The sequence below is a fragment of the Phaethon aethereus genome (genome assembly GCF_964289735.1).
Source record: "Phaethon aethereus genome assembly, chromosome: Z".
NCBI lineage: Eukaryota > Metazoa > Chordata > Aves > Phaethontiformes > Phaethontidae > Phaethon > Phaethon aethereus.
The window spans coordinates 40,188,367-40,212,530 of record NC_138577.1 but is presented as its reverse complement, the minus strand read 5'-3'; the positions used below and the strand labels follow the sequence as shown (position 1 = coordinate 40,212,530).

Genomic DNA, 24,164 nt, shown 5'->3' with positions numbered 1-24,164 from the left:
GCTAAGTGGTATCTTTGTAATTAAAGAGGTATAGAGTGCTCTGCAGGCTCGGTGTGAATCGTATTCAAATGTTCGCACTAACACTTAGTTGTGTGACTTATGCCACTGTATTTGTTTCCAGTTGGGCCGTTTAGCAAGACAGATAAGAAAGTGGCTTGAAGCCTTTGATAAAGAGCGGCTGCTGCTCTTTTAGTGCTTCAGTTGCAGAGATGTGCAGGATGACCCAGCTTTTTATGGTTTGTGAGTAGAGTGATAGCACACATAGGAGGAAGTAGTTTCTGTTTGCAAACAAATAGTATTTGAAATGGGGATACTGTGACAACAAAGGCAAGAACATGTTCATTATGAATTACGGGTTGTAGCTACTTCCGTTAGTGTCAAATTCTTGGTAAACCTGTGATAACCTGTGTACTTGTGTGGTTATGTAAGCATACTTAAACTATTTTTAAAGTATTCTGGTATCTCCTTCTTTAATGGCACTCCAGCTGGTTGTGAAATAGTCATATCATTGTCGTAAGAAGTTGTCTGTGTATTCAGCTGGCGCATAGGTATGATTGGCTTGACTTGTTTTGAAGATACTTAATATTTACAGTTGTGTTTTAAAGCTGCCTTGCAGGGGACTGCTTAGGATAGCATATAGTAACCGAAAGTATAGGAGAACATACAGTGAGAAACAAGGATATTACCACTGGACTTTATCCCACAGTTTGAAAAAAAACAAACACACACCTATTTGTACAGGTAGCCATAATACCTACTTCCATCACGTTGGAAACAATTGCATTCCTGAAATTATATATAGGAAATGAATACACCAAAGCACTACCTGATCTGTCAGTATGTATTTATTGGGTACAGGTTGTAGAGTTTAAACACGTTTTGATATATTGTAAAAGAGAAGCTTTATCCAAGAACAGAGAAACTGAAATTGGAGACTCAGTTTTTAGTATTCGGAGCATTTAAATTTAGATGTTTTATTTTGATCTTAAGATTTAAGAAGTTGCTTTCACATGAGAAAACTGAGGTGTTTCTCCTCTTTATGCTTTTTACAATATGTACAAGAGGGATATACATGGGCCCCCAACTACAGCGTGACTATTTCTTTTGTTAACAGCTACATGAGAACCTATTAACATTGCCCTGTGCCTTGGCTTGCTACCAAGAGATGCAGCTAGACTTCTCTGCCCCTTCAGATAGGCGTGCTATCTTCTGAGTACGTCCTGCCAGGGTGAGGCCATAGTAAAGAAAAGCTGCGAAGAGACAGATCTGGGTATCTTGTTTAGGCAAATTTTTGCAAGCCATTAAAAATATAATGGTTTTAGTTCATTTTTTGTTTGGTAGTGCACCACCTACACTTTAAATCAACTCTCAGCATTTACTAAGAGACAGGTTAAGATGCACATACTGTCATTTCCAGGTGTGCTTGATTCAGAAATGAAATATATAAAATTTATCTATTAAACTCACTTAAGCTAAATCTCTCTCTTTTTTTTTTTTATTCTACCTACCTATATTTTCCTTTTGTCTGGTCCTGCAGCTAAGGTTATTGAAATACCTCATAAATTACAATTGCTTCCTAATCTTTCCAAAGCCTGTGTTGCTTGTCATAGCTCATGTACAGAGATTTGAATTCCTCAAGATTGCCAGAATCAAAGCTGGTATTAAAAGCCTTTATTTTTTCCTTTTTTTTTTTTTTTCTGATAGACCTGTGCCCTAAGCTATCTGAGAGGAACATTATACAATTACCTTCTTTGTTTTTATAGAGTGCATTTCTATTATGCCCAAAGGTCCATTTTGCAGTTTAAATTTTTTGTCAACAGATAACAGATATTTTTCTTATTCAACTTCAAAGACATAATCATCCCCATGAAACTCCCTAGCCTGATTAAAAGTTGTTACACATAGTGCTTTGCACATATACTTTAATCCAGTCAGAGTGAAACACACTTGTATGATGCGCCAAGAAAATGTGGAGAGAAACCACAAAATACATTCTCTCAAGAGCTAATAGAGCGGAAGGTGAATAATTTTGTGTCTAAATAAGGTACAGATGTATTTACATCAAGCGTTCTGTACAGTGGAAACTGTCTTTTTCAGGTAAGAGCAAGGACATACTCAGCCACAAGGAATTTGAAGGTTTTCCATTACTGTAGGAAAATACTGGAAGTGAGGGTGCTTTTTCTGTTAAAAATAGCAACAAGAAAACCTTACAAACTTTATTCCAGACGGCTAACCAAGAAATTTTAAATTTGTGTCAGGCTTGCTTCTTACATCACAGAAGAGCTTACTGTTGGGATCCTATAAACTATTCTGTTAGGCAATGAAGGGGAAACCAATTAATATGTTTAACAGAAATGGTAGGGTATGATAAAAACCTCTGCGGACCTTTAGTAAAAGGGATTTTTTAAAATGGTTTTACAAAGAATAATGAAACTTGTCTGCATAGTGAAATTGACAGTCATATCTGTAATAAAGTAAGATTATATGCTCTAAATACATGGAATTGCCCTCTGTGTAGATGTTGTTCCAAAATAATTGCTCTATTTTGCAATTATTCTGGAATAAATTTCTACTTATGCATTACTGTCCACCTGCAGACCCAGTATTGGTCATTTTACTCCATAGGCACTTACAAAATTTCTTGGACTCATGGTATTATCATAGCACATTGCCTGTGTTCATTTCAGCTTGGTGAGGTTCCAACAACAGTACATGTTCTGCTGTAGTAAGGACATGTAATCTATTTATTGCCATGTTTTCACAAAAGAAGCTTTTGAGTTATGGCTGCAGGAAGCAGATTTATAAAGGTATTTATGTACTGAAAGGTAGGGCTTTTTAATAAATTTTAAATGATTAATCTTCCTTGACAATGATGTGATGCTTCAGCAGAGAACACTCTGTTCTGTTCTTGTCTGCATCTTACAACAATTAAATGCATTTACAAATATGTCCCCAGGTTCCCACTGTAGCTATATATTACCCATGTGGCATCCTCATATTGCACAAACATTCAATGAGACACATCCAGCTATGTAAAACTTAACGTCAGACAAGGCTGGCAGTGTTCTGAGCAACTGAAAGACCTTATAGGAAAAAGCGTTAGCCAGTCCTAACTGTAAAGAAAAAGTAGCATCTGCAGCCTACTATCCTATTGATTTCCATTTTGTACTATATAATGGAACAATGAAATACATGTGGATTTATTTTTAATACGTTGGAGTTGTGATACGGTAGATTATAAAGTGATCAGATGAGTTAATTAGGACCAGGCAGCCTTCAGTAGCTGTTAACTGTATGGTTTAACACTCCAAGAAGCAGCAATACCCTAATGTCTTTGTATATATCCTTGGTCATCCACAACCATTTTTTTATTTGTGATTTCCAGACAGCCTGATTTTTTTTCCCCACTTTTGTCTCCTATTCAAGAGTCTAAATTATATGCATTTCTGGAGCCTGGAAAAGTTTGTTCTCCAGCTCACACTGTTTAATTAGCAGCAGTTCAGTTCCACTGGGTTTTACAGGGGCAGCCAGGTGGGTTGGATAGGCTTCTGTCATCAAATTGTAGTTAATGGAAGGTTACAGGTTCATATGACAAGCAGTAATTGTACTGGATCAAAGCTCTTAAATATTTTCATGATTTAATTTAGTCTTTGCAGGAAAGTTGCTCAGAGTTTATTCCTTTCCATATTTGTGTGAATTCCTAGCTTTTTTTTTTCCTTTTTTGTATACTTTGGATATTCTTATTGCCAAGCATAGAGGTGCATTTCTGAATAATTTAGTTAGGGTAAATGAGTGAAGAAGTGCTGGAAGAGCTGATTTTGGCCACTCTGCCAATTCTTGGATTTTGTACTCTATTTATCAAACGGTTCAGAGACTGACCAAACTTTGCCTTAAGGCTGTTCTTGTCTGTGTTGAAATCATAGCGTAGAACCTTTTCTCTTCGGCTTAAAAGCCTTCTTTTAGTTTCCATCATAAATTAATCCACCAGCACTTTTTATATAGATATATTTTCTTCTGGCAGCATTTTACTGCTGACCTTTTCCTTTAACTTAAGCCCTGTAGTATTCATCTCAAGACTCATACAACTGCAGTCTAAAAATACTGTGAGATGGTAAATATAAAACAAGGAGAAGAGCTAAGGAGGCTACAGTGATGGGTTTTTTTTTTATTAATTCATTTATTTTACTTTTTCCTTTGAGAAAAACTGTCTTCCAGGCTGGTCAGCCTAGTAGTCTTTTGTGCCTCTTCTAGTCTGAATCTGTATCATGCATATAACTGCATACTGTTTTCCAGAATTCCTCAAAGCGTCTGTGCCCCGTGTTCCTATTTAACGGACTGAGCATGTACGCTACTGCTGGTTTAGATGAGGTGGGTTGGGTAAAATATGTGAAGTGACAGGCAGACAAACAGAAAACCACTTTAAGGTCAGCAATGCCAGAGTGGACTGTACTCCCAAGGAAGAGGGAGATACCAACTGGAGTTAGCGTGCAGAAACGACTAATGCTGAGGATGCTGTTTTATAAGTGAGGCTGAGCCAGTCAATGTTTGCTGGCACCAAAACACAGACGTAGTCCTGCTTCCTTCCCACAGCTCTGGCCACTCGGTTCTGCTCTGTGGTATCCATCTGACTCCGCTGCAAACCAATTCAGGTCACCAAACTGGTGTGAAGTTGTTTTGCTGCCTTGACTTCCAAACTTTTTGCAAGAGCTTATGTGAGGTGGGATGACCCTTCATGCATCAGGAAGCTGTTTGACTGGCTTACCCTGGAGGTTGATGAGAAGTTGTAGCATTGGTTTAAACCAGATCATTGTGCAAATGGATGTGAGTGGTGATAACAGTCATTTTCTTCAAGGCACGAGAAAGGAATTTGCTGGTAGTATTCTATCTCTTACAGACATTTCTATTGCACTGATTAATGGTGATAGGGAGGCTTATCCACATTTATGACTTGTCTCAGAAGGCCAATGGTTGAGTTAGGCTGCTTCAGGCAGTAAAACTAGCTGCAAGAAGGAAGTCACTAAAAATTGCTCAGTAATAATTGGGTTTGGTTTATTTTTGTTTTTGTTTTCAGTGAAGGGAGCAATCTCACTCCTGCTCATCATTACCCTGACTTCAGATTTAAGACGTATGCACCTCTTGCCTTCCGCTATTTCAGAGAACTTTTTGGTATCAAGCCTGATGATTACTTGGTAAGAGCTTGCAGTGTTCCTTTGAGTTACAAATGATTATAATGTATGCTAGTTTCATAGTGACAGAAGACAACTGTGCCCAAATGGGTAGTAAATTTTTTGTGTGGAGTGGCTTGTAACTAGTGAATATTTTTAGTGTTTTATGCAAATTTTAGTTCTTCATCTTTGAGGTAATTCCTATAAAAACCTGCCTTGTTTATTGACTAGAGTAATTTGAGTATTACTGCTCATTCAGGTCATTGTTTCTAGAGAAGTTATAATCGGTACTTCTATGACTTCTACCAATTCAGTTCTAATAAAGTGCTCTTGTGCTATTTGCATTATTTATTCACTTCATTAAAGAAGTGTTTGTCTGCAAATGTTCTCATCTAGCCTTGAGAAAAGTGGGCGATGGGCCAAAAAAGAAGCATTTTAGAGTATCTTTTTGTATTTTATAGTTTGAAGACTTACTCTTTCTCAGTATTCAGCTATTTACATGAGAAAAAAGTGATGCATTTGCTGCCATCACAAAAGCAGGCTTTACTTGGTAGAACCACTTTGTTCACTGCCAGAGATGAGGATGTGCAATTTTGCTACTTCTGTAGTTCTGCTTTTGGAAGGGTAGTGTGAAAGCAAAGAGCTGGATTGTTTTCTAGATGTTTGCCTCAAGTCCAGTTTGTCTCACGCTGGTCCAGCCAACAAATAAGAGTCCCAGTACAAATCAGCGATTTGGTACATCAGTGTTTTATTGTTAACTTCTTTTGAATGAGTTTCCAGACCTTTTTGTTCCATTTTGTTCCATTATTAAGTGTTTTTTTTTTTTTAAACCAAAATAATTTGGAAGAACTTGAATGATTAAAAAAGAAAAATTTATTAAATAGTGCTGAACCGTTACTTAATATATTACTTCACTGTCTTCTACTGTGTTCAAGTGTGTTATAAGGGTTTTTTTCCTTCTTGGACAATGAGCCTAAAAGCAAAACTTAGCTGGTTTTGCTTTTATTTAGGTTGAATGTAGATCTCTGATTTTAATTCTTAGGACTATGTATGGATTTTTTATTACTAGCCCCAACTATATATATAGCTATATATAAAAACACATAGTCCTTTGAATTATAGATGTTAGTAGCAGGGGAGTGCAGTTGAGGTGGAGTTTTGTAAAGGTGTCATTATTTAATATGTTGTTTATCTATCTGCTTTTATGGACCTGGTGAAAGACAAAGTATTCGGGCTGTGTTGCCAGTTGCTAAAAAGGCTGTACTTCCTAGAGTAAAGCTATTGTCACCTGCAACTTCTATTCCATTTAAGGAAGCATTTGCAGTAACATAAATTAAAGATTATAGAAAGACTGCTTGCTGTTGGTAAGAGATTTGTGTCACTCAGTTTAGCTATAAAACGACTAATCCCTGAGGGAAATTGCCAGCAAAGGCAACTTGTTCCAGATTATTTTTCCTCTTGGCATGGCAAAAGACACTAGTGGTATGTTTCCAAGGAAAAGGGGCAACTGGAAAAGCTAGTTTCAAGATGTAAGTGCACCTTCTTTTCTTGAAAATGCAAAAGCAGATTTCCTTCAACAAACAGGTATTTTTGTGAAATGTTACATAATATACAAAATATAATAACATATTATGTATAATACATAAATATGTATTACATACAATATAATAACACCTTATGTGGAATTTCAGAGTGTGGTGTTGTAACTGATGCCTGCCACTGTTAGGGTTATACCTGCTCTGCAAGCATGTTAGAATTTATTTTTGTTGTTCCTGATTCTAGATGGGCATCACTTTACAATCAGAGCAGGTTGCAGTCTCTTGCGGTCCGGAGACAGATGTGATCAGATGGGTACTGTGATCATAAAGCACAACTATTTTTAGTTTGGGAGCCTTTTCCCAGTTGGTTATGACCAAAACATCTGGCTAAGAGTTTGCTCCCAGTAGCATATGTCAGGGTTCTGGCTGAACAGTCCCTCTTGTTTCTGTGAAATCTGGATCTGTCATGTAGTGACCATAATTGCAATTTGATATCTAAAACACTTTAACAGTATACTAATTGATTGTCCAACTGCAGCTGAAGGGGAAGGGAAGTAAAATAAGAAGAGGAGAAATTACTGCAAGCATATGTGAGTTTACACTGTTAATTTACAGTGAGAAGCACAAAGATTTACCGTTTCACTACTTCCAAGAAGGTTGAGCAGTAATGCATTGTAGGAGTCAGGCTCAATAACAAGGGTAAATACATTTGAACTGCTGGTAGAATTAAATTATCACTGGAAACTTCATGGAGTACCCGCATTTTGCAGGGAAACTTCTTGATTATGAAGTACTTAATTGTCAAGGGCTTGGGGATTTTCTTACTTTGCAGTTTTGATTTGGCTTTCATAAGTGTCTAGTCAAAATTAGCTGGACTCTTTGTATAGTGGCACTTGGGTAGACTCTTATTTTACAGGAATGAGCTCAACCGTAAAATGATCAACGCACAATGTAGGTTAATAACTTGTGCTTGTACTGTTTTATTGAGCTTTAATGTTTAGGCTAATTGGTGTCAAATACTTACAACAATGACAGTTACTCATGAAGCTTTATATATTTTGGCAAGCAAAATGCAGAGGTTGCAGTATAACTGCTGTTTTGCTCTGAAGGTCTGTAGTGTTACAGATCAGTATTGCTGTTCTATCTGTAGACAATTGCAGCTATAGGGTTTAATAAGAAAGATCTCATATTAATTGGAACTGACTGAACTGGAGGAGCAGGGATAGAAACAGGTAACGTTTTTAGAGCATGCAAAAGTCTCTTAAAAATTGGAAGCATGGGAAAAGCCTCAGGTGGAGCATTAAGGCAGTGGTTTGAGTCCATAGGAAGCATGCTTCTTTAGTTCAAGTGCTCACAAAAGAACATATTTATTAGATTTTCTTGTATGACTTTTCTTTGCTATCACTACCCACTGAAATCAATGGCAAGACTCAAGTTAAATTTAAAGCTGTTTTCAACAAACAAAACTGTGTTTTCTTGTGGAATTTCTCAACTCATCTCAGGCAATAACCCAATAAACCAGATATTTGTACTGAAACAGTTATTCCTTTTGTTCTGGGAAGACCTGAAGACATACTGCACTCCTAAGAATAATTCCCTGGTGCTTACACTACTCACAATTCATGTCTTATGTAATTTTCTTTCTTTCAAAGACTGAAATCTTAAAATATTGGACTGTACAGTAAATCTCCAAGTGTGTAAAATCGATGATATATAACCAAGAAAAAGAGTGTGTGAATGAAAGTTTAATGATACTATGTTCTAAACAATCTCTCAAGTTTAACATAAAGGGATTTTTCTGCAGTTTTGAGCTTAATGTCTCTTCTCCATTTAGTTTGAATGAAACATAAACTCTGAATTAATGGAGATTTATTAAATCTACATTAACCTCTGTGTGAGATCTGGTTCTACTAGTAAGGAATACTCCTTGGTGTCTTTTTCCTCCTTAATGTGATCATAATGGTTACTGTCTCCCAGTGGAAGAAAGACTGTCTAAGCAGGCTTTCCAAAATTTTCCGATATCTTTAGTTTTTCTGTCTTGAGTAGTTTCCAGTCAGAAAACTACCTTGGCAGCTATACCGAGATTATTATTCTAACGGTTTCAGTCCCAGTTTCACAGAATAGGATTTGCCTATTTGCCTATAGTGAAAAAGCCTCTACTCCCAGTGTGTTTGTCTAACATCTTCCTGTACCAGTTTCACAAACGGCTATGAAAACCGAACAGTTGCAGTGAAGATGTCATCTTAGGGCTTCTGACTCAAGAATTTGCAATGCTGACAGTGTTGGGATGGATTCTCTCCACCTCAACCACCGGCTGATGCTGTTGGGTATAAAGAGGGACCGTACACTCAGCTGCCAACTGCTCTTCCGCGGCTGTCCAGCATGTCCTGGGCAGAGTGGAGTATAACAGCTGCCCTGCCAGATCTCAATTAAATTATTGTGACCCAGTACAGTAGTAGAGTTGCTGCAGCTGAAGCCAAAAGAATAAACTCCATGATTCTTCTGTGCCTATTTGAACCTGCAGTTCTGTGTATTAAACTTGTATTTGAGTAACACATGCATTGGCAGTGAAAAACGATTTTTGTTTCTTCCAGTACTCAATCTGCAGTGAGCCTTTAATTGAATTATCCAACCCAGGTGCCAGTGGGTCCTTATTTTTTGTAACTAGTGATGACGAGTTCATCATCAAAACAGTTCAACACAAGGAGGCTGAGTTTCTTCAGAAGCTCTTGCCAGGTTATTATATGGTAAGTAATTGAAGACTGTATCTGACTTGCATTTTTCCTGTTTCATGTCACACTTCTGAAGATTCCATTTCCTTTCTTGTCTTTTAATCTTTCATTGGCTTTGTCCATATTTTTCATAGTGTTTTTGGCATCTTTTACCTGTCTTTCAACTTTGTACCCTGCACACCCATCAGAAAGTATAGATATAAATCAAGGATATATTTAAGATAATAATTGCTATTCTTTTAGCATTCAAGATGAAGCTGAATGTCATCTTTGATACTAAACTTTGCTTCTAATAAGCTAGTAACAAAAAAGGGTTTCTGCATTTGTAATTCAACTTTTTTTCTCCACTTTGTGATTGTCTACCCTCTGCATTTCACTCAGAGTGGACAAAGAAACCAGACTGGTCAATTTCACTCTTGTTTGTGGAGTATTTCTAATTGCCATTTCTTATATATTAAAACAATTATGTAAAAATAATTTTTATCCATATAATTTGTTCAAAACTTTTTTTTTTCAACAAAAGGCTCTCACATATGAACAGATTCTTTTGGGTGGTATGCAGGACTTTAGAGTATTACACCTCTGTCTGACTGACTTTTCTTTCTTTACTTTCTTAAATAAATACTTGAAAAGTTACCCTCTTACTTGTACTAAAAATGAGAAATATTGTCATTATTACACTAAAGTAACATGGATTCACTGTTTGTTTAAAAAAATTATGCACTGACAGCATCAAAAAGAGCAACAGTGGCAGGTACTTTGTTGTTGCTGTTTGTAATCATAACTTGGCATTATTACAGGTAAAAAGCCACTTTGCTTGCTTTCTGTAAACTTTATTCACACTGCTACCATATGCAAGTGTTTCCAAAGTACAAAACTTTAATCACTGCAGTAATTTCCTGTGAAAGTACTGTCTTCCCATAGTTGTATCTTGTGACTTACTATTTCAAGTCTCACATGAATACTTTTTCCCCTTCTTGCTTTTTTATGCAAAAAACCTGAGACTAGTTACATTCGGAAGGGGGATTTTTGCTGTCACCTCTCTTATCCTCTCCTGTTGTGGAATTTGGATTATTTCACTCTTTTCTGTTCTGATGGTCAGTCATGCTTCTGTTATGACCTCACACTCCTGAGGAGACAACCTGATCATTTGGCATTAACCTTCACTGTGAAAAGCAGACGTTCTGTTTTTCAGAATCCAAGTCAAGGTAGTAAGAACTACATTTGACCTCAAATCTTTCCAGCAGGTGGAATGCAAAAGTTTTTCGGGTCAGAATAAATAAACTAAGTCTTCAGGATGCTTTTAGGTTTGGGCTTGTCTGCTCTTTCATGGGATGTGAGAAAGAGAAACCTGGCCTAAATGCAGTTACTGCTCTTCTCTGGGCCGATATAAGTTTCTGGCAAAAAGGCAGTGTTTATGCTAGCTTTCTGAAATACAGGCCCGCGAAGAAAATCAACTGGTCGAAGAAACTATTCTGAATAGGAAAACATGCATGATTTTCTTGATGTTTGTTAATGTCCTTTAGTATTAAAAAAAACCTTTCTTAAGCATGGAAGTTCATTAAAAATAGATATATGTAACTATATCTCTTTTGTTTTAGAATCTGAACCAGAATCCAAGAACTCTTCTACCCAAATTTTATGGGCTGTACTGCGTTCAGTCAGGAGGCATTAATATTAGAATTGTTGTAATGAACAATGTTTTGCCACGAGCCTTGAAAATGCATTTCACATATGACTTGAAAGGCTCCACATACAAACGGAGAGCATCAAGAAAAGAGAGGGAGAAGTCCAACCCTACATTCAAAGACTTGGATTTCTTGCAAGACATGCATGAAGGGTTGTATTTTGATTCTGAAACACACAGTGCTCTAATGAAAACACTACAGCGGGATTGTCGAGTGAGTAAAAATTATTGACTATTTAAACTTCTGTGTTCACATCTGTTCTAGATTTACCTCAGCAAAACAGAGCGCAGGACGTGGCTCTTTATGTTGTTTAATGTCCATTCCTTTTCCATGCAATTTTAATTCCTGGGGAATTTGTTGTGCTTGACCACTCTCTCACTGAAGAACTCTTTCCTAATACGCATTCTGAACTTCCCCAGTGCAGCTTTAAGCCAGTCCCTCACATCCTATCACCAGGCACCGGAGATCAGCACCACACTTTCTGCCCCCCTCATAAGGAAGTTGTAGACAGCAATGAGGTCACCCCTCAGTCTCCTCTAAGCTGAACAAACCTAATATCCTCATTTGCTGTCATAAGTCATGCCCTCTAGTCCTTTCACCATCTTTGTTGCCCTCCTTTGGACACATTCTATTTATATCCTGCTTAGATTATGGAGTCCAGAGCTGCACACAGTACTCACGGTGTGGCTGCACCAATACTGAGTATAATGGGACAATTGCTTCTTCAGACAGTTGGCTATACCGTGCTTAATGCACCCCAGGATACAGTTGGACATCTTGGCCACCAGGGCACATTGCTGGCTCATTGAGCTTACCAAACCGGTACAACCCCCAGCTCCCTTTCTGCAGGGCTGTCCCCCTGTTTATCTGTACATCCAGGATTACACTGATCCATCTGTGGGAATACAGATTCATATACGAAAGTAGTCTAGTAGAGTTGGATTTTTTTATTTTTGTTCCTGCTTTCCATTAATTGGAGATTTGAATGATTTTTTTTTTTTCCTGAGGCACAATAAATAGCCCTGTGGTACCATTGTTACATATTATAAACTTTATGTAGACCTGCAAGCTCAGTACTGCTTTGGGAAGTTTGCCTCTTTGTCAGGTAAGAAGAACTAGGAAGCTGAATGTCTAGTGGCAGCAATCTTAATTCTGGAGCAAAGTAATTTCTTCCTCAGCTGAAAGGTAGTGCTTAATGTCCACATAACATTTTCAAAGCAGGAGAAGCATATTTGTTGTTGTCCTATGAGAGGACGCTGGTGAATGGAATCAGCGCCTCTTGCAGACAGGGAGAATTGTAAAATGGAATTTTTTCTGTAGCAAAGTGAGAACATACAAAGTAGGAAAAAGGGGAGTTATCCAGGTGTCTCAGAGTTTCACAAGATGCACAGGGGCTGTGGGAAGAAAAGAATGGCTTTGTCTGAGGGAAATCCTAAGAGCGTCGTAATAAAACAGCAAGAATGGGTAGACTGAATTCATCACATCGAAGAGGCATCCTGAACATCAGAGTTTGTTGTTCGCTGCCACCTGTAGTGCAAGATGGAAAGCGTTGTTTTTGCACATGAATAGTACTTTTTGTTTAATTATCACAGAAGTCTGCAATGCCTTGTGCTTGGTTTGTAAAGCTGGGTGACCTAATGTTCAGCTGCGTATTCAGTGTGAGACATTTATCTAACACCACACATTGTTCTTTCTGTAGCCACTTGCAGTGAGCGTTTCCTGAGCTCCTGCTGTGTGTGATAATGCAGAATGCATCAGTATGTCACATTTGGGGATCTGGATGCCCTTTTGTGCATACTCCCACTTGTCGAAGGTTACTTACCCAGTCAGAGCCTGGGGGGATCTATTGTATATAAAATAATAAATAGAATCTGAAAGAGGCAACTGGACCAAACAGTAAAAACAAGAATCAGTCATTTAATTGTTACATATAAAGGGGACTCTTACTGGTTCTTAGAAAGTTTCAGTAAATTCTTGCTATGTGTTGTTTGAGTGCTGAACTAAACATCAGCTTTTTCAGTGTGTAATCTTAAATCAACAACTCTAAAGTTAGTCTGGAGTTCTTAAAGGCCCAGCTAAATCTCAATAAAAGAAAAGAAGAAAATTATCTTTAAATAGTAAGTGTATGTACATAAATACTTATATATATGCTATAGAATAGTATGTTTCTCTGTGTGTGTATATATATACACACACTGAATATTATATGTATATAAAAAAATAGACTGGCATTCTTTTTCTATTCAAATAAGTCTTACTCTCTGTTGTAAAATAAAGGGAGTAGACACTGTTATCTTTCACATACCTGAATTTGCCCAACAAATGAGGTTGGATCTGGTTACCTGCCTTGTACTACTGCCTTTTAGGAAGAACAGAAATACTCAATCCATTTTGGGAAAAGTACATCGGATTTGCCACTGCTTTGTTTTGCCCATATGGTATTTGGATGGCTACTTAGCATGAGTGATAACTGACCTAGATTTTTAGGGCTTCAAAACTTGTCACCTCTTTTTCCTTTTACTCGAAAGTGAGAAATTCAGTGTAGGCACCGAATTAAAAATTCGCCAAAGAAAGAAAATTTTTGATCTTGCCAATATTTGGGAATGAGAAGTTCTCTTCTGTGTTGCTTAAATTTGTATTATATTTTCATTGTTCATATTTGCAATCAGAATCAGTAAGCAATGTTTTTTTCCCCTGCTGCTTTAATATAAACATCCCCAGCTGGTTGCCCCTCTCCTCCAGGACTTAAGTCCTGCCATAAAGTGCAGAGGCCTGGCACAACCTGCTGGTGACAGCAAAGAAGATGGTAGGGACCTGCTATGGCCTGTGCCTACTGTCACTTTGTCACCTGCCCCATTTAGCAATGGGCCCACATTTTCCTTGGTCAGCCTTTTACCACTAATACAGCAACAGCTCTTCTTTGTGCACTTCACATCCCTTGCAAGTCTCAACTCCACCTGAGCTTTGGCTTCCTTGACAGTAGCCATCCCCACATGCCCAGGCAGTGTTTCTCAGTTCTTCCTTTGTAGCCTGTCTTCCCCCATCCCGTATGCTGCCTTTTTCACATTCAAGCTGTGCTCTGGCTTAGCTGAGCTGGCCTCCTGATACACCTCCTCAGCTGACAGAGCTCCCTCCCCAGTGAAAGGCAGTTATCAGGTACGGCAGTGGTGGACCACTGCTGGCGTATCAGTTATGAGGAGATGCATGATCCACCCGGTTAGAGGATGGAGCTGAGTGGCTTGTGGCAATCTGTCGTGGGCTGGTGCCTCCAGTAACCGCTCCAGATTGTCTGCTTTGGGACAGGTACAGACTGATAGCGTTCTCCAGCTCCTGCGTCCCTTGCTTGTTATGTTCATACTCAAAGGTGACAGGGTATGAAAGCTCTGCTCATGTACCATTTTGCACTTTTTGCACCTTAGCTGAACCAAGGAGTGTAACATTACAGTGTTGCTGAAGTTGTAATATTCCTGAGTGTATTGTACATACAGTGCACACAATCGAAAATTTGAACTAGCTTTCAAATTTCAGTCTATTGCTGAGACGTATTATACCTATCCTTGCCAACGGGGACTATCATAGTAACTGCGGTGGGTGATGGGGAGACAGCAGACACACTACAGGTAAATGGTACTAAAAATAAATAGTTTCACTTGCCTGAATACCTTTCCTAAAAGTCTTTGCTTTGAAGCCTTATTCCCTTCAGAGTGTTTTCATTTGTAAAGCAAATGTGCTGGTATTTTGAATAATGGTAACTACTGAGAGTGTTGGAAGTTCCAATAGCTGTGATTTATTTTTAGTAATCATACTGCTAGCTACTCTGATCATTATATAAAATTATGAATTATTAAAGAATAGAGTTGATTCTTCAATTTCCAAATAAAATTACTCTTATAAATATTAACAGAGACTGTTCTGCTCATGAATGAGACCAAGAATTAAAAGTTTATGGCACATAAGCAAGTACTAAGTGAAAACAAAGTAAGTAAAGACATTAAAGACAGTTTAAAGTGCATTTGGGGATTTTTTTTTTTTAAGGTCCAGAAAATTAAACTCCACGTCAAACTTTGCTGTTGTATTTTTTGCTGTGTTATAAACAGCTAATCCTGTAGAAATTCTTTCTGTGTGGAGGAAAACTTATGTGGGGCAAAGGACAAGCTATGTCCTGCGTGATATGTTAGGTGCAAGTAACATTAGTGCAACTCTGTATGAGAAAGGCTAGAAGTGAATTAATAGTAGTATTTTATTTTTTGTAGTTGATATGGAATCAAAGTAAAGCTAGGCATCCATTATTACTTATTTGATCTTTACTGGAGCTCTTAAGCAGTTTAATAAATACAAGTTCTGGGCAGAAAGCACAGGGAACACACCTCTGGTACAAGGAATTCACAGTTCAAACACACAAGTAACAAAGTTTGTCTTTTGATCATCCCATGTTAAAAATTAAAGTAGAGTTTTTTAAAGGTACCTGTCAAAAATTATAGGAAATGTACACCAGCACATCTCATTAGCATATGGTCCAGTGGCTTGATTATGAAAACACTATTAGTATCTTTGCTGTAATCCCTTAAAGTACAGAAGAACTGGTAACTTTATTAAAAAAAAAAAGAAAGAAGTCCCTTTTAAAACTGAGTGTCATGGTTATACAGAGATACTATTCTACAAATTGTTTCTCTAGTTACTTAACAAGACATGTTAATACAACTTCAAACAAGAAACATGAATTTCAGGAGAACAGATAATGACAGGATTCTTTATTTGTAAATCTTTCCTTCACACGCTTGCACTTATGCAGTATGCAGTATGTTCTTGAATGTCAACTAACCATATGCAGGAATTTGGGGTATTATATTAAAAATAGCCTGGTTGTGTTTTTCCTTTTCCATCTGCTGTTGAATCCAAGAGAAAAGAAAATTGAAAAGGGCTAAAAGGAGGAGTGCATGAAAATGCAGTTAACTCTATTAACTGGTCAAATGGAAAAAATTTTCCAAGTGTTGTTCCTACTTTGATGTTAATGTCTGCTTAGTAAGATGTTTACCTGTAGGTACTTAGATAACCTCTTTTTGTCAGTCAGTCAACAATCGTAGTATTTATCCCTCCTCTTGCATAACACTTTTTCATATATATAAATATTGGGGATGAAAAAAGTATCTATGCAAATCAAACAGTATTTATTTATCATGAAATTTGGGATAAAATCCCGTAGCAAAATTGCAAAGACATGATATTCTAAAAACTGAACCTAAGATTTATTGCCCAACTATTTAAAAAAGTGAGGTTAACGTGAGCCAGAGTTTATAACAGCACTAGTGATCTTAATTTGTTACTTAAGGATTACTTTTTTCTTAATGAAGCATATTTAAGAGCTGGCCTATAAACTCAAAACTAGTTCTTCTCAGTTAACTTGGTGACCTTAGGGATCCTGTGATCTTATTTAAAACTGCATTAACAGATGTTTTACACAAATAGACGAGGCAATTCACTGTAAAACTAGGGAATTTTGTCTTGCAGTAAGCAATTGGATTTTCTGTCTCAATAGGAAAAGTATTTTTCAAGCTATCAATTGAAGTGCTAATGACCTACAAGTAGGCAAAGTATGCATGTTTTATGACATCTTGCTGGAGGCATCTCTTCCAAATTCTTGAGGATGGAAAAATAAGTTTCTTCTTCCCTCTGTAAATATAGCTGTCACTAAGAAGTGAGATTCAAATCATCTTTACTGTTTCCTTCTTCACCTTTTTCCTTAAGGCACGTGTTACTGCAGATGAGGAAACCAAAACCTTTCCTGGCAGGTGGAGATTCGGTGTTGTTCGCTCTGTGGAAGAAACTTAATTTTTATAGCTTATTTTTTGCATTAAAATTAGGAGAATGATTAGATGCCTCATAGAAGTATTATCTGGGTTATTTACGGTTCAGTATCTCCACACTATCTGGAGAGTTAAAGTTTGTGAACAGCATTTTTTGTCTGGTGGTCAGAGTAGGAGTTCCAGTCATGGTGCTTTTTTCTCTTTCACATGGCTTAAAATTTTTCAAGACATGAAGGACAAAATGCATTGCTGCTAAGGTTTTTAGGTAGAATTAGAATCTTATCAACTTATCTTTCAACTTATACGTTGAAAATCAGAAAACAGATTGTAATTTTAGGAGTGTTAGTTAACAATAAGTTTCAAGAATTCTGCTGAAATGGGAAGTGACTCCACATATGCTTTGGTGGGGATTGGTGATTTATTTTCTTGGAATAGATTTTTTTCTAAACCAGACCCATCACTAGGCATTTGACATTTGCACACTTGTTTCTAAGAAATGCTTATTTTGTGCGATAGTCCTTTATTTTGTAGGATTTATATGTGTCTCCTTATGTTGGAAATTAATTATTCATTTGGTGTAAAATCAGTCTTCTTTCTGTTATGCTAGTACCTAAGTCCATTTTCCAAAATGCTTGTAGGAGAGGAAATGCTTGTTTGCATGGTTATCCTTCTAGTTTTTGCATTTCATAAGCTTGTGTTTGTTGGGTTTTTTTTTTTTTTGAGTAGCATTTTCCTTAATTCTTTTATGAAGATGACCTGCTGTCTTGAGTTGTTTTGCATGGTTAGCAACGTGAATGCAGATTTCTATCAGACAGTACACAGCTTGGGCTTCATCCAAAATAAAAAAGAAATTCCGTGGCAGAAATACTTGCTTTACTCTATTAGTCACTGGCTGAGATAGTTGAGTGCAACCATGTCTTAAGATGATTCACAGAATGCTTTAACATCTGATTATCTCAGAGAAAAGAAAGCCTGGTCGAGGGAGTTCTTTTTCTATGTTCCAAGACAGTGTATTTTGTGATGCCATTTCACTGGGATTTTTATGTGGTATGAGAGCAAAATAGTGCTTAAGGCTAGGAGGGGGTGAGTGAGGCTTGCCATCTGGATGTTGTCAGAGCAGCTAAAGCCAGCCTTGCAAGCAGTACTTGGTGACCAAGTAACAACATGGTGTTGGCAGAATCAGTGTAGCTAGTGAAATAACACATACGTAAATACAGATGAGATTAATTATTTAATGTCAAGTTAATGAGCTGAGCATTCCCTTGTCATTATCAAATACAACACTTAATCGTGTGGTGTGATAACAAATAGGAATATTCTTGCTGAAATCTCCCAGTGCCATTTTGGTAGGAAGGTGCATTTCAGAGTGGCTACATGAGTAAATACTGAATTTCTAACTATGTTATTTCTGGTAGCTAATGTCAAATTCTAGTCATCTCACATGGATGACATCAGGTGTTTTACAGGGCTTTCTCATTGTGTTGTGAATATAGCCTGTTAATACTGTGATTTGTTTGAGTGTTTTTCCATTAGATTAGGAACTCATTTTGGTACCTTTGTAGAAGAAACTTGCTGCTGCTTCTCAAAAGCAGTTCTGTCTAAAGTCATCAAAGCTACTTGTAAGCAACCCTCATCCTAGGAAAAAGTTTATGCCTTTTTGAGTTCTCATAGGATGCTTCATGTTCAGAAACAGTTTGATGTGCTGCATTCTGTAACTTTTCCTTGACAGACTAGATTAATTTGTATAACTGTGTGTGCAAAATGTTACTTACACATTTAAAAGTAGTCATTATTTGATATTTTAAATATTAATGGTGGTACATATGTGAGAACCCCTCAGATATCTTCAGCTGGATATGCCACTGACTGAAGTAAAATTTCTGTCTTAATACAGACTGAAGAGTTTGAGACGAAGTAAGTTTTTGTTGAATGCTGATGTTTGAGATTCTTCCTTGTTATTCTGGTGAATTATTTCGTATCAGAATTTCCCTTAGAAACAAACAGGGAGTAAAACATGCTTAGATCTGATCAAAGGATGTGTATTTGCATTAGGAGTGGCTGGTTTGGTTATTAAATTTCTAAGGGGAGGCGATCAGAACTGTGTATCAAACCAGTCGACAGACGGAGGGGCAGGTCATATTACAATAGCCTGAAGACACTTTGTGGACTGGACAATTCTGCCTCTGAGTAGGACCATGAACAGGTTGTCCGGGGGACAAGGGCTAGAGTTCATATGCCATGTGCTGTTTGTAAGAATTTGTACTGCAGTTGATCCATTGTATGTCCAGGTGTTTCAATTTCATAATGAACTGGAGTAACAAAGTAGCTACTTCTTTCTATGACGTTTTTCAGTAATCGTAGAACAAAGTCACAAATAGGCAAAGAGAATTTTAGTCCATTGTATAGTACAAGTAGTATGGGTTTAAGTGCCAGTGGTGAATTGATGCAGTCAGAAAGATGACTTTAAGATCACGTAAGAGGTCCCTGTGGAAGAAGCGGCACGTTATACCACAGCCCTCCATGAGGCTACAGCCAATCCTAGACGTAGTTTATGTAATTAGTGCAGTTAAATCATAATGTGTCTAATGTAATCTAATTCAAAAGGTGGTAAAGAATAGGTTTTAGGCAGAGCTGTTTGCAGTTGTGTTTATAACTGTAAAATAAGGGTGGCAAGGCTTTTTCCAAGCCTGACTAGCTGCTGCATTCTGGCTTTGTGTAACAATGTTGGCTGACTGTACTACTAAGGTAAGTATTTTTATAGAGGATGAATTGCATTATGGTTTTTTTTCAGCCTACCCAGAATCTATTTTCAGTATTTGGCGGCTGACTACATATTTTTATATAGTAATTTCTTTTTGAGAAAATCTGAGTAAAGGGTAGGAATAATCAAGCAGTAAATAAAATTCTAGAACGTATTTGGTGCCAAGTGTCTGTGCCTTTGTACCTGTTAGCTGCACTATTTTTGTAATTCATGATCATAAAAGAGGAAATCATTAGCCACCAACATTCCTAAAGAATGCATAGTAAAATTTCATTATCTTGTTGTACGGTAATTTAGTATATGCTTTTTTGTTGTGTCCTGAAACACAGTGGGAGCTCTATCATCAGAGGATGCTGTCGAATACTGAGGGCCATACATAAGTGCTGTTCTTCGTGTTCCATTTGAACTAACCCACCTCTGTGCAGGATTATTCTGAGTAATATCAAACCTACTGTGTCTTCTAAACTCCTCCCTTGCATCTGGAAATCAGAATGAGGCTATGCCTTTCTACACTTAGGTTACATCATGTTACGCTTTGTTTCTTCACTTTAAATGCTTACAACAGTGCTAGAATTAAGGCACTGTGTTCCTCATGGAAGATAAATGCCAGAGATTGATAAGAATACAGCTGTATTGTACATTTGGCTGCTCCATAATATAATGAGTACATAAGAAATGCAGACGGAACGGAACAGAGCTTTCCTACCTCTTTGCCTATGTACTTTGGCATTGTAGTTAAAATTATCTCTGGGGACATGTCAAATAGTAGACTCCCTTTTCCTCTTCATAAAATTTCACAGACCACTACACCTTTCCTGGTGATTGCCAACACTTTGCAAAAGGTGTCTTAAGAGTTCACAATCCATGTCAGTGTTTTGTGTAAAAATATTTGTACTTTGATAGTCTTTATCAAAATTACATACCTGGAGTTACTGCGCTTTACTTATTATCTCTGCAAAATCACATTTTATCCTGATTCACGTGAGAAGGATGTACTACTGCCTCTTCATTCCGTGCCAAAAATTACACCATTATCTTAGGGCATTTTCTGCCAGAACGTTATCATGAATCATTGCTGAGCTGCATGAGGTAAAGGAGAGGTGAGTGGCACAGCCTATTCTTCAGTTCCTACTGTTTTTTCTCTCTCCCCTTAGCACTGCTGTTATAGAAGATATTTAACACAGTTGCTAACAGTTCGGTTGTATTACTAGATGTGATCACAGCTTGGTTTAGTTCACATTTGCATATTGACTTGAACTGTATTTCCTGTAATGGCAGTATGCCGGACTTAGTAATGATGTAATTTAGTAGAAACTTATGACAGTACATGTGCATAAAAGGAGGAGGGGAACTCGCCTACTGACAGAGACAAAAAGGGTTATACTTCAGAAATAAAACTGCCTTTGCAAGTTAGATAGGCCCTGTTTAGCCTAATAAAGAGAAATGCATGATTTTTTGTACCCACATCCCATGAGCTGTTAATGAGAGGGTGGTAGCAAATGCTGTTTTTGACATTTGCAAGTTCTCCAAGAATGTTTTCTCAGTTATAAACAGGAGGTGGAGGGGAGGTGGAGAGTCACCTAGGCAAAAATGCTCAGCAAATTCTGGGACATGCATTAGAGGTGACCTTAAAAATGTCTATCGTTCGTAAGTATACAGTGCAACTATTAATTGATTATTTGCTATCAATTAAAAAGATGCTGACTGGACATACATTCCTTGACTACAACGTAACATTGGGTTACATTTCAGCTATGCATCTTTCTTTCCCACTTGTAACAAGAGCATTGTGCTAATTAGATAACTAGCACTTTGGCTTATGTGGGGCAGTCAAAGATTTTTCTTTAATTAGGATTTCACACATTTTCTTAATAAGAGAAACTTGTGCTTTGAAGGCCTATTTTTGCTTCGGTTTTCAAAATGCTGCTGTGTAATTCATATTGTAAGTAGTCTTTTTTTGTTTTAGTGCAGCCATTTCTTCTTTGTTGATAGGTTCTAGAAAGTTTTAAGATCATGGATTACAGTCTGCTACTGGGAATCCACATACTGAACAGTAACATGAAGGAAAAAGACGGAGAGAGTTCCCAGAGTGCATCGGACATGAAACGGCCTGGAGGGCAGAAAGTTCTCTATTCCACAGCCATGGAGTCTATACAGGGCCCTGGGAAGTCAGGGGACTCCGTTACCACAGAGACAACAAACACGTAAGTGCCATAACCTGCTCTTAAGATTACTGTTAAAACTTGTGCATTCTGTTTCTTCAGTCTGTGCCACTTCAGATTAAGAGGCAAAACATTCAAGAGTACACTGCATTTCAGGAATTGAAAGATTAAGGCTTCTCCCTCCTGCCCCCACCAAAAGCTGGACCACCAAGATTTGCTGCCCAGCAGGAAATTAAAACATTGATTAGTAGATTGATCATCTTTAAATACATTATAGCAAATTTGGTTAGCTCACACTGACTTATGTATGCACAAGTGTATTCATTTATAAAAAAGATGTTATGAGACAGCTATTACAAAAGTCCCAGGTATAATCTAATTTTAACTGGAAACAGCCTGATGATCCATAAGGAAAAACTATTTATTACCACTGAAATGGATATTCCTACAGTGGTTATTTTCATCTCGAAGTAGTATACGCAGTATGTAGAACTGTATCATCAATACTGAAGTGCAGTCATATCCATGAATAACTGAGTTATCCAGTATTTCCTGAGATTAAGAACAGCTGCTTTCCTCTTATTTTTCTATCTAGCAAAAACTGCAGTAGAAACTTAAGTATATAGATGATCATTATTCTATTGTTTTCTTTTAAATATATTCAGTGTGAGTGAGAGCATTATGTTCACTGTTCTCATTCTATATAATCAGTCCCTCATTGTAATGAGGGTTTAATTTCAAATTAAGGATTTATTCTTCTGCTTCTCAAGGGAGCTGACTAGGTAAATATAACTAATGATATAGAAACATGTGCTTAAACCTACAACAAAAAAAAATGGGAGAATTATGATATTTAGCATTTATAGAGAGTTTCCAGATGTTCAGAGCTCTAGGATATAAATTAGATAGAGCTGATTTTCACTCTTATTTTTACAGCATTACTCACATTCACACAGAAGATGGTGAATGGTCTTGTATTGTGGCAGAGGTGTTGCATGGGTAGTTTTGAGGCGTGTTGGGTTTTGGGCTTGTTTTGGTTTTTTAACTAAAAGCCAAAGCTGATTATATAGGTCATCCAAGAAAGTCCCTGTGGTCAGTTATTATGTATGGAAACCCACCCTGGGCTCTGTTGTGGTGCTTAGCTGCCTGTCTAGTTAAACCACACTGCTGTTTGTACACTCGCCCCCACCCCAGTAGGATAGGGGAGAGAGTTGGGAAAAGAAAAGTAAAATTTGTGCATTGAGATAAAGGCAGTTTAATAATACAGAAAAGGAAGGAATAGCAATAACGATAGAAGGATATACAAAAGCAAGTGACGCACAACGCACTTGCTCACCACCTGCTGACTGATGCCCAGTTAGTTCCTGAGCTGTGGTGCCTCCCCAGCCAACTCCCCCAGTTTATACACTGAGCGTGACGCCGTATGGTAGGGAACATCCCTTTGGCCAGCCGGGGTCAGATGTGCTGGCTGTGCCCCCTCCCAGCTCCCTGTGCACCCCCAGCCTCCTCGCTGCCAGGGCAGAGCACGGGAAGCTGGACAGCCCTTGGCTGCTCAGCAGCAACTGAGAACATCCGTGTGTTACCAACATTATCTTCGTCCCAAATCCAAAACACAGCACTATACCGGCTATCAGGAAGAAAATTAACTCTATCCCAGCTGAAACCAGGAGAGCTGCCCCATCAGTTGAGCTGATATAGTGCTGCCCAGGTCCTGAGTAATGCAGTACCACTGCTGACAGCCCACTGCAGCAGTTGAGTCCTTCCTTGGCCCCTTGCGTTATCTCCTCTCTCGTATTGACAGAACTGTTAGTGTGGCAAACCTCACTGAGGAGGTTGAAAATAAGACTAAGTCTTACAACAAAAGACCCCTAGGTCAGTCTTCTTCTGTGGTTCATTAGAATCCATGAGAATGGATACCCAGCAGCAGTAACTGCTGCTTGTATGGTATGGAATTTACAGTCATAGCTTCCAGGAAAGGATGACAGAATACAGTTATGTAAACCACTTAACACTTCTGAATGTCTGACCAATAATTGAGATGGGGTTTACAGTAATGGGGTTTTACAGTAACTTCAACTCCACTTGTTCTTACATGATTTCCTTTGTGCCTAGAATAGTAGAAAACCTTTCCCCGCCCACCACCCCACACACTCCACAAAAAAAAAAAAGGTTGAATAGGTGGTAGCTCTGTTTTTGTCAGGGGAAGGGACTACTGTGCTTTAGTGGGAGAATGGGGAATATACTCTCAACTCTGTGTTTGATAGCTGTTTCAGGTGCATATTACTTGTTTCTCAAACTGTTAAAAAAGATTTGG

General features: G+C 37.8%; 1 protein-coding gene across 1 annotated transcript in view; it reads left to right on the top strand.

Annotated features, from left to right (window-relative positions):
- The window catches only part of PIP5K1B (phosphatidylinositol-4-phosphate 5-kinase type 1 beta), a gene marked incomplete at both ends in the record, with an annotated part of 63,010 nt that overhangs the window by 16,778 nt on the left and 22,068 nt on the right, over positions 1-24,164 (top strand). The window contains 4 exons of the mRNA XM_082013086.1: positions 5,072-5,189; positions 9,298-9,450; positions 11,037-11,336; positions 21,681-21,892. Coding sequence (XP_081869212.1) covers positions 5,072-5,189; positions 9,298-9,450; positions 11,037-11,336; positions 21,681-21,892 — 783 coding nt within the window. The remainder of the gene's footprint in view (positions 1-5,071; positions 5,190-9,297; positions 9,451-11,036; positions 11,337-21,680; positions 21,893-24,164) is intronic.